Raw genomic sequence first — 11654 nt, forward strand, 5'->3', positions numbered from 1 at the left:
TGTTTTTTTTTTAATGTCACAAGTTAATTCACCAAATAATATACTGAATGGGAGCCTTGTGAACCGCCTCCTCCCTGCCCGAATCTCCAGCACCTCCTCTAGATTGCAGATGTAAAGCACATATGACGTAGCGTCAACGTGTCAAGTCAGGAATTCTGGTTGGTACCAGGCGGTATCCAGGGCTCCCGATGGTCCTGGCTCCTGCAGATTGATTTGCGCCTCTCCTGCTGGAAGCCATACAGGACAAGATATTGGTGCAAATTTTGCCATAACACATAAAAAAAATTGCCAGTCCAAGGTCAGATCCTGGCCCTTCGTCTTCCACTTGACCAATGATTATGCCACTGGAACTGGCAATGAGCATTATAAGAGGGCTCTGTCCCTCGTACAAAGCTGCAGACATGCTTGTTGACTGTATTAAATTCCCTATAAATCAGTAACAAGACCACCCCTATCATGCACCACTTATAACACCAATGTTTCTTTTGTGGCTGCATACGACTTTGCAAAAATAACTTTTATATTTTTTAGTAATATTTTTTAGTATTTTGGCAAAATGAAGCCACTTTTTAAGAAAATGCTTCATAACATTTTCTTTCATTATTTTTTTTAGTCTTTATTTGACTTTATAATGTGCTCGGTAATGCTTTGTGTACTCGGTGTGATACAGCATTATTTCCTTCCTATGGCACATGGTCTCATTTTGGGCAACCAATGGGGTGACTACCGAAGAAGCTCTCTCATCATGTCTAACCGCCTAGATGCCATGGTAGATACTGAGCGCAGCATCTGGGGGTTGACTGATGTGAGATCTTCCCTTGGACTCATACAGTCTAGTAACAGTATATAGCCATTCAGCAAGTAATGGAACTTTATGTGACATCTCATAGAAGCATTTTCAGTTACTCTGAAGTCATTTTATTGATTATTTTCAGACATCTCAGGTTTTCCGACTTAGTTACAGCACAAGAACTGGACATCGTTGAGAGCAGTATTATCTTTACAGGGAACTTTATCATTTCCCTGAACTTTAGTTTTGAGGCCGCAGATTCCATTTGAGCAGGTCTCGCTCCATTCTCCATAATCGCCCCAGTAGAGCCCTCTGCCTTCCAGTTGTTGAACCTTATCGGTGCATTGAAACTTGAAGTTGTTGACGGCCGTGTCGTCTCCATCTTCCTGATTCGGCTCTACCCTCATAGAGAATTTTGCAAGGATCCCATAGTTACACCATTTAGTTTCCTTCCAATCTCCCCATCTGTAAAAGAAAAACCACAAAACAATGAATTTTGGAGACAATTTTGGTACCTTAATCTACCAACCACTAACAAGACCCTCATTACACTTAACACAAAATGCAAAGATTTCTCCCGATGTAGGAAAATTAATAGTAAAACATTTTTTTTTAGCAAGGGGACAAATAACATTAAGCTCTATTTTTTGCAGGGGGCTCATTTTTAGCAAGGTTGAATCAACTGTTTTTTTTTTATTCAGGGGTGGATGCATTTTGAGCAGGGGTGAATCCATATTCAGCATGGGAAGATCAATTTACTGCAATAACTACTTTTAGGAAAGGGCGTTTCATTCTTAGTAGGAGTAAATCAATTTTTTTAATTGGGGTGCAGAAGTTCTCAGCAACCATTTTTAGCAGGGGTAGATCAATTTGCAGCAGAAGCTAATTTTGAAGAAGGAATTGATCAATTTTTAGTAAGAGTAGATTTATATTCAGGAGGGGTTGACTTTCAGAAGGGCAAACTCAATTTCTTTTATTAGTGGTGGATGAATTTTCAGCAGGGGTGGTTCCATTATTAGCAGTGGTGGATCAATTTGCAGTTAGGGATAATTTTAAGGTGGAGTGGAACAATTATTAGTAGGTTACAGTGTAAATCAATTTTTTTTTATCAGGGGAGGATACGTTTTCAGCAGGGGGAGTCTATTTTTAACAGTTTTTTTTTTTTGGAAAGAGGGATTCATTATCAGTAAGTATAGATCTATATTCAGTAAGGGTTCATCCATTGTCATGGGAGGGTTCATTTTTATTAGGTCTGTTGAATTCATTTTTTTAGGAGTGTATGACATTTCTGCAGGGGTTGATCAATTTGCAATTGGGGCTATGCTTAAGTAGAAATTGATCAATTTTTATCAAAAGTATATCTATTTTTAACACAAATATATCCATCTTTAACAGATGCTATTTCAGCAGGGGTGAGCCTATGTTCAGACGGTAAGGATCCATTTTCAGCAGGGTTGAGCCTATTGTCAGGAGGGGCAGATCCATTTTCAGCAGGGGTGAGCCTATGTTCAGCAGGGGCGGATACATTTTCAGCAGGGGTGAGCCTATGTTCAGACGGGAAGGATCCATTTTCAGCAGGGTTGAGCCTATTGTCAGAAGGGGCAGATCCATTTTCAGCAGGGGTGAGCCTATATTCAGAAGGGGCAGATCCATTTTCAGCAGGGTTGAGCCTATTGTCAGAAGGGGCAGATCCATTTTCAGCAGGGGTGAACCTATGTTCAGCAGGGGCGGATACATTTTCAGCAGGGGTGAGCCTATGTTCAGAAGGAGAGTACCGTATCCATTTTAAGCAATGGTGAGCCTATTTTCCGCAGGGGCGGATCCATTTTCAGCAAAAGTACATCTACAAGTGGGCTACATCATAGGGAGGGCCAGCTTCTACTGTCAAAACATTCCGATCATTCAGAACAGGATGAACATGAAGATCAATCGAGAATATGGTGATAGAGAGCTATTTAGACTCACGGTCCCACTTCTGAGGTAATTGTCTTCTCATCATGAGGAGGTTTACATTTAACACAATGTAATCTGATTCCGTTCACAGCTGTGTCATCTCCTCTTATATGCTGACTGTCCACCTAAAATGAATCATTAGAAATATTAGTTTTTAGTGCTTGGGATAACCAGCAGGATTTCAATTTATCCAATTTTATAAGCACCAGCAGAGCTGTCTGGTAGCCTCTTATCTCTAGCTTTTACTTAATTTTTCTTAAAGTAACTATCTAAGATAACGATATTGATGACCTATACTTAGGGCTGCCACCAAGTATATCAGGAACCAATACTGGCAAAATTATCAGGCCCTCTTGAGACTCTGCCCAGGCTCCACCCCAGCTCCGCCTCCACCCCTCGAACCTTCCACAGTCGTATCGGCCACTCTTGGAAAAACTCCAGTTCTGCACCACATCCTTAACAATCACACATTATCAGTTCCCATCAAACACCAGATCACATGCATAGCCAGTAGCTTTTGTATTGGCCAAAAGATTTTTTTAAGCCGTCACCACAACAAGGTAGACTCTACTATAACCTATTAAACATTATTTAAAATATCCTGTACTCTTTTTAGGTATATTTTTGTTTATTTTTCTTTAAGGGAATGTATCACTTACTTTTTTAAAATGAACAGTAATACCATATACAAGGGAAAAATACCGTCATACCATGACTAGACCATACATTACCACCACATAGTGACCAAATAATACCACATACAAGGGACAAATATAATATAAGAAGTTAAAAGAATTGGAGCACTCACACAGATCATTATTGATGTGCAATTTTATTCCATGGTGAAAAGTGACATCAAATCATATCAAAGTGCGGAATGCAGGTAGCTGTGGAGCTATGCAGATAAGAGAGCCTGATGCACTACGGACGTTTCACGCTTGCTTATAGATTTTAACTGAACATGTGTCTAAGGACGCACGTTCAGTTACTGAACTGGCAAAATCCTACCACTGTGAGCAGAAGAGATGGAGCCTGGGGCAGTAATGCCCAGATGATAGCCCTGTCTATATTAGCAATATTTATGACCTAGACTTTGTATAAGTCATCAGTACTAGATTGGTGGAGGTCCAACAAGCAGTAGCCCCATGATCGACTGTTACCAGTTTCCACTGTCACTATAAATAAATAGGTACGGGGCCAGAACACCACAGCTCCGGACACTCTATAGTGGGCGTTCCTGGGTACTGAAGTGCAAATGACATTCACTTCAAAAGAGGCAGAGCTGAAATAGCCATAAATGGCCACTATACATTGTGCTGTGGTGTCCTGGCTCTGTAATCTGTGGACCTCCCACCGCTATAAGCCCTGAAAACAGTTGATTGGTAAGGTTTGGGGTGTCAGACAGCCACCGATTTAATATCGATGAGATGGCCTATCCTGAGGATCAGTCATCAATATTATAGATAAGGACAACCCCTTTAAGTGACTACAAGCATCTGAGTTGTCAGGCCACTGAGATTAAGGCACCAAGACACATTAACCACATTTCTCTCCTCCGTATATTATTCTATCAATTAAGTTTTGAAAAACTAATATGGTTTTTAGAAAATAAATGTTTCTACCCTTTTAATTAATCCATACTCTGCAATATAAATATTTAATGAGACATCAATCATACATGTAAATTAGTAAATTATATTGTTATGAGCTGAGAGGGGAAGTAACCTACTTCTTCATTCACACTTACATAACATAAGGTTAAGGAGACTAAAACCAAGACGTCAGAAGAACATCAGTGTATTGAGTTTATGGCATTTGGTCAGAAAGGTTGCTGTCTTAAGGCGGTGGATGGATAGATTCTTATAATTGACTCCCCCATGGAGAAGACTAATTAGGTAAGGCAGAAGATAACATAGGGTAAGGGCAGCTGCAGCAAAAAGTTGTCATACATAGAGAAGATGAAAGGATGTCCATAGACGATCAGAGGTGGAACACATGGAAGCTTGAGGTGCCTTTGTGGATAGGGTCATGTTAGAAGGGACAGGCTCGTTAAGTTGAAGACAAATTACAAGGATCTGGTAGTAGATAAGATGTGTTTTCTAGAGTTTAATTTTTTCCAGAGAGAAAAAGTGGAGATGTTCTAAATGTGAGGCATAAAGGAAGAAGAAGAGATAGAATGTCACGCCACCACTAAACACCTCACTCTCACATAAAGAACACAAGGTATAATGACTCAAACCCATCTCTCGGAAAAACAATAGCTTATTGAGATCATGAGATTTGGTCAAAAAGGTTAAGATCTTAGGAGTGTAGATAGATGTAGTCTTATAACTGCCTCCCCCATAGAGAAATCTAATTAGGTAACGCAGAAGATGACAGACAATAGGGCAGCTATAGAGAGGAGATGTCGTTAATAAGGAAGAAGAAAGGACATCCATAGAAGATCAAAGGTGGAGCATTTGGAAGCTTGAGAAGCATTTGTAGATAAGTAGAACAGACAGTCTCGTTAGTTGAAGGCAAACCAAGAGGACCTGGTACTAGACAAGATGTGTTTTCAAGAGTTTTGGTTTTCGCCTAAGGGTACCGTCACACACTGCCATTTCGATCGCTACGACGGTACGATTCGTGACGTTCCAGCGATATCGTTACGATATCGCTGTGTCTGACACGCAGCAGCGATCAGGGATCCTGCTGAGAATCGTACGTCGTAGCAGATCGTTTAGAACTTTCTTTCGTCGCTGGATCTCCCGCTGTCATCGCTAGATCGGTGTGTGTGACACCGATCTAGCGATGCGATCTAGCGATGCGTTCGCTTGTAACCAGGGTAAACATCGGGTTACTAAGCGCAGGGCCGCGCTTAGTAACCCGATGTTTACCCTGGTTACAAGCGTAAAACTAAAAAAAAACAAACAGCACATACTTACATTCTGGTGTCCGTCAGGTCCCTTGCCGTCTGCTTCCCGCACTCAGTGACTGCCGGCCGTAAAGTGAAAGCAGAGCACAGCGGTGACGTCACCGCTGTGCTCTGCTTTCACTTTCACTTTACGGCCGGCAGTCAGTGAGTGCGGGAAGCAGACGGCAAGGGACCTGACGGACACCAGAATGTAAGTATGTGCTGTTTGTTTTTTTTTAGTTTTACGCTTGTAACCAGGGTAAACATCGGGTTACTAAGCGCGGCCCTGCGCTTAGTAACCCGATGTTTACCCTGGTTACCCGGGTACCTCGGCATCGTTGGTCGCTGGAGAGCTGTCTGTGTGACAGCTCCCCAGCGACCACACTACGATTTACCTACGATCACGGCCAGGTCATATCGCTGGTCGTGATCGTAGGTAAATCGTATAGTGTGACGGTACCCTAAGAGAAGAATTTGGGATGTTCTAGATGTGAGGCACAAATGAAGAAGAGGAGACATGGTGTCATGTACACCTCAAAACACCTAAGTAAACTGTGACTATTAAATAAAATGGGAGATTGCGAAATCGTATGCAAGTTTATTATCATCCCATAAATTTGTCACGATGAGTCTTAAGTTCAACGGGTTCCCTCATCTCTATTTATAATCTAAAACTTACCTTCAAACTGAAGCCTTTTGCCACCGACCCATTGGGACATTTGGCCCATTCTCCCCATCTTCCCCACTGTGCCCCATTACTGACCGAGATGACATTAGATAAGACCTGACTGGTCTGCACGATCAGCAGAAGGACCAGGACCTTCGACAGCATCTTGCCTCGGGGACGATAGATGGAAGGTGACTGGTATTTATAAACCCCCTGTATTTATAGCTAAGGGAGAACCAAGAATTGTATTTCGTGAAGAGCCATCTCCTTGGTGATGGATAATAATTAGCTCGGGCTGAGCTGCGTGATTTAGTATATTAAACAACATTATCAATGGGTCAGTCCGGCCCTGGGTCACAGTGACCAAAGGTTCTCAGTGGTAAAACATATTGGATAATTATTCGGTTTAGATATATGCCAAGATGTGTATGAATTACTGCTTCAAGCAATAGATTGGAACATTATTATATAGAACCCAACAACTTTTTTTTTTTTTAACACAAAATCATAGTTGCAGCCGATGCCGCTGTTATGGGGCATCTGAAGGCGCGTACAGCAACTTTAGGCTGTTTTCACACAGCCGACATCCGTTTTGCCTCTGTTGATTTTGAGTTAGGAGAATGATGGCCGATCCTGACATCGCTTTCTGTACTCGGGCTTTGAATGTCAGACATTGTTATTGTTATTATTATTATTATTATTATTTATTTATATAGCACCATTAATTCCATGGTGCTGTACATGAGAATGGGTTACACCAAAATACAAATATCACTTACAGTAAACAAGACTAACAATGACAGACTGATACAGAGGGGCGAGGACCCTGCCTGTTACGATCTGGTGGCCTTGGAGCCACATGGAACTTTCTCTGGAGTTGGTGGAAACTATACTGACCGCAATTCCTGAACTTAACACCGCAACTAGAAGTAGCCGTTGGGTGTGCCTAAAAAATCCTAGACACGTCGACTGTTGTGAATTCCGTTCTTGGGCTCCCTCCTGTGGTTTTGAGTGGTATGGCTGCTTCTTGGATTTAGCTTCTGCAGCTGTTTTCACTGATCGTCTTTCTGGCTCGGCTATATTAGTCTGGCCTTTTCCCTCATTCAATGCCAGTTGTCATTGTTCCTGCCTGGAGTCTTGCTCTTAGGATTTTCCTGACACTCTGACCAATTCAGCTAAAGCTAAGTCCTTGCTTGTTCTTTTGCAGTTCTCTTGTTGTTGACTTGTGGTTCTCCACTTTCTATGTTTTGTTCATTTGTCCAGCTTATCAGTATGGATCTATTCAGCTAGGCTGGAAGCTCTGGGCAGCAGAGTTTGCCCTCCACACCTTTAGTCAGGTGTGGAGATTTTTGCATTTCTCTGCGGTGGACTTTTTCTAGTTTTTATTACTGACCGCACAGCGCTCTGTCCTGTACTTTTTCCTATCTAGCTAGAAGTGGCCTCCTGTGCTAAATCTTGTTTCATACTACGTATGTCATTTCCTTCTCCTCTCACAGTCATTATTTGTGGGGGGCTAATCTATCCTTTGGGAATTTTCTCTGAGGCAAGATAGTTTTCCTGCTTCTATCTTTAGGGTTAGTTAGTTCTCCGGCTGTGACGAGATGCATAGGCAGTGTTAGGAGCATTCCACGGCTGCTTCTAGTGTTGTGTTGAGCTTAGGGACTGCGGTCAGTATAGTTGCCACCTGCTCAGAGCTAGACGCATGTCGCTCCTTAATCACCAGATCATAACACTCGACACAGCCGGAGGACTAAATACCCCTATAGATGGAAGTAGGAATTCTACCTTGCCTCAGTGCAGAACCCCAAAGGATAGGCAGCCCCCCACAAATATTGACTGTGAGTAGTAGAGGAAAGACACACGCAGGCAGGAAACAGGATTTAGCAAAAGAGGCCACTTCTAGCTAAATAGGAAAGGATCGGACAGAATACTAAGCGGTCAGTATTAAAACCCTTCCAAAAAATATCCACAGCAGATGTTACAAAAAATTCCACCATCTAACTGTTAGGGGTCGAGTTCCTGCCTCTGCACAGGGGGAATCTCGGCCCATCTCCGCTGCGGTCTCCCATTCTTCTCCGGCCGCAGTGGAACCTGCTCAGCGGGGACGTTTGATCCCAGCGTCTCGCTCAGTCTGACTCTGTGCTAAGAGTTACTGCTGCATTTCCTGCTTCTGCCATTGAAGCCAGTGCTGGGCAGCAGCGAGCAGGCGCTTCTGGATCTAAGTCCTACTTTTCACGTTCTGAGCATGCCCAGAATAAGATCTCTCAGTGGAGATCGAGGGTCACATGCTCAGGTACTGCAGCAACTCCATTGGTCCATTCTCTGAAGGTCCTAAACGTGCTGCAACTATTTAAGGCTCGCATGGCCGCACGGCCATGCGCTAGTATTGTCTTGATATAATGTGTGTGTGTAAATGGATGTATGTCGATGGATGAAAGCTCCTAAATCATTCCCATTCCTAGTGTTGTTGACTGCTCGCGAATGATGGTAGCTATCTAGCGCCCGACTAAGCCATCAGCACGAAACACACATTACAGCGTCTGGTTGCTGTGACCGCCAGTACGGCGCCGTGCGCTTTCTCTGCGCTTTCCTGACCCAAGCCTGGGTGGTTAGTGGCATCCGCCAGTGCGGCACCGCACGCACTTTCGTGCCTCTAAAATAATATTATTTCTGTCTCTCTGACACCCCAGTAGCGGTGTCGAGCGCATGAGGTCTTTATGAACTCAAATCCTGAGTCTTGGGATTGAGTTCTGAGACTCCTTGCTTGCGCTCTTGGTGCTGTACCGCGGCCCTGTGACGCAACAGGGTTCGCTTCCTTCACACAGGGTGAAGTTAACCCATGTGTGTATTCATATTGTACCGCCATATCGTCCGTCTCTACTAGCAGCAGGGTTTTCACCTGCACGGTGAACCTCGGACTGCGAACGCACCTTATACCATTACATCTTATACTTGGTGCGTTCCGCCAGTCCTAACATAATACTAGCGCCAAGGTCTGGCTAGTAAATGGCGGACGATCAGCGTTTACAGCGGTACATCCAGCAGCTGGAGGGAAGGTTGGCGGCTCTAGAGTGTTCAACCTCAGCTGTGGATGTCACTGCTGTCGCTGTTCAGGCTGCTAGCGTGGCTGCAGCTACCTTGACCACTGCCACCCCTGTACCGACTCTATCTCGCCTCCCGCTACCAGAAAAATTTTCTGGTGACAGTAAGTCTTGTAGGGGTTTCGTGAGTCAGTGCTCTATACATCTCGAGCTTCTGGCCTCTCGTTTCCCTACAGAGTGGGCAAAGGTGGGGTTTATCGTGTCTCTCCTGTCGGACAGGGCTTTGCAGTGGGCTACGCCGCTGTGGGAGCGTGGCGATCATGTGGTGCAGAGTGCTCCGTTATTCCTGAGCACTCTGAAACAGGTCTTTTTAGGACCTCGTGTCACCCATGATACGGCGCTCCAACTGTTGGCATTGACTCAGGGCTCGTCCTTGGTCAGCCATTTTGCCGTCCACTTCCGCACCCTAGCATCTGAGCTGGAGTGGTCGGATAAAGCCCTTATTCCTATATTTTGGAGGGGGCTGGCTGACCACGTTAAGGACGCCCTGGCCACTAGGTAGATTCCCATCACACTGGAGGAATTAATAACAGTATCCACTCATATTGACCTCCGTTTTCACGAGCGGAGGTTAGAGCGAGCCCAGTGTAGGCAGAGGTTTCGGCTGGCTCCCACCTTCGCCAAACCTTTGGAATCTCCAGTCCAGGCTCCTGAGTCCCATGAGCCTATGGTAGTGTCACGAGCGGGATCTAAGTCCCGGACCGCTCGTGCACTCCAGGTTTGTCATGTTTGCCAGCAGTCAGGACATCTTGCCACCAGATGTCCCCAGCGGTCGAGGAAACGTCAGCGTCTAGTGGTAGTAGGTGGAGGTGCACTAGACACGGCGACGTTTGCCTCCAAATTGTCCTTTAAGGGGACAATAACATTAGGCTCATCCTCCCACTCGGTAGAGCTCTGTGTGGATTCTGGGGCGGAGGGCAATTTTATGTCTTCTGCCTTTGCCCAACGTCACGCAATACCCCTGGTTATGCTACCTCAACCAGTAACGGTACGAGTGGTGAATGGGTCGACACTGCCCTCACAGATAACACATCAGACCATCCCTTTTACTCTGTCCATGTCACCATCCCATCAGGAGATTATATCTCTGCTCATCATTCCTGAGGGAATTGATGAGGTCCTGTTGGGGATACCTTGGCTACGGTACCACTCTTCTCACATCGAGTGGTCCTCAGGCAGAATTCTGGGATGGGGTGAATCTTGTGGGGGTAGGTGTCACCGAGAGTGCGTTCAGGTTGCTACTACAGAGGTACCCGCAGATCTATCCTCTCTCCCCAAGCAATATTGGTCTTATGCAGACGTGTTCTCCAAAAAGGCGGCGGAGACCCTTCCGCCCCATCGCCCCTATGACTGTCCTATTGATCTCTTGCCTGGTGCTGAGCCTCCCCGGGGTCGAGTCTATCCATTATCTCTCCCGGAGACGGAGGCAATGTCTCTGTACATTCAAGAGAATCTGGCAAGAGGGTTCATCAGGAAGTCAGTGTCACCTGCTGGGGCAGGGTTCTTTTTCGTGCAGAAGAAGAATGGGGAACTACGTCCATGCATAGACTACAGGGGTCTTAATGCTATCACCGTTAAGAACAAGTATCCTTTGCCCGTAATATCTGAGCTTTTCGATAGGCTTCGGGGAGCAAGGGGGTTTACTAAACTAGATCTGCGGGATGCTTACAACCTGATTCGCATCCGTGAGGGGGATGAATGGAAAACGGCGTTTAACACCAGAGATGGGCACTATGAGTATCTGGTGATGCCCTTCAGGCTCTGTAATGCCCCAGCCGTTTTCCAAGACTTTGTCAACGACATCTTCCGGGATATGCTTTCCACCTCAGTTGTAGTCTATCTGGATGATATTCTCATCTTTTCTCCAGATATTGACTCCCACCGGAGAGATGTTGGCAGAGTCTTCGACCTCCTACGGGCAAACTCTCTTTATGCAAAGTTGGAGAAGTGTATGTTTGAGCAGGAGTCTTTACCTTTCCTGGGCTATATCATCTCCGCCCAGGGATTGGCTATGGATCCTGCCAAACTACAGGCTGTGATGGACTGGCAAGAGCCCCATTCTCTTAAGGCGGTGCAGCGCTTTATGGGGTTCATTAATTATTACCGCCAGTTCATTCCCCACTTCCCAACTCTGGTAGCTCCCTTGGTAGCCCTCACCAAGAAGGGAGCGAATCCCAAATTGTGGTCGGAAGAGGTCTCCAAGGCCTTCACTTCTATAAAGTCTCATTTTGCTAGCGCTCCCATCTTACA

General features: G+C 45.0%; 1 protein-coding gene across 1 annotated transcript; it reads right to left on the bottom strand.

Moving 5' to 3' along the window:
* Positions 1-954: 954 nt before the first annotated feature.
* LOC138674738 (vitelline membrane outer layer protein 1 homolog) lies at positions 955-6468 on the bottom strand. Its single transcript, XM_069762553.1, has 3 exons — positions 6316-6468; positions 2756-2868; positions 955-1255 (listed from the first exon to the last, which is right to left on the bottom strand). The coding sequence occupies exons 1-3, from the start codon at positions 6466-6468 to the stop codon at positions 955-957; spliced, it is 567 nt and encodes a 188-aa protein (XP_069618654.1).
* Positions 6469-11654: the final 5186 nt, after the last annotated feature.

The sequence above is a fragment of the Ranitomeya imitator genome, chromosome 4 (assembly GCF_032444005.1).
Source record: "Ranitomeya imitator isolate aRanImi1 chromosome 4, aRanImi1.pri, whole genome shotgun sequence".
Classification (NCBI taxonomy): Eukaryota; Metazoa; Chordata; class Amphibia; order Anura; family Dendrobatidae; genus Ranitomeya; species Ranitomeya imitator.

Coding starts and splice junctions, on each gene's coding strand:
- LOC138674738 (XM_069762553.1), bottom strand. CDS start 6,468: ATGCTGTCGAAGGTCCTGGTCCTTCTGCTGATCGTGCAGACCAGTCAG. Junction 2,869..6,315: donor CAAAAGGCTTCAGTTTGAAG/GTAAGTTTTAGA, acceptor GATTCATTTTAG/GTGGACAGTCAGCATATAAG. Junction 1,256..2,755: donor ATTACCTCAGAAGTGGGACC/GTGAGTCTAAAT, acceptor TTTCTTTTACAG/ATGGGGAGATTGGAAGGAAA.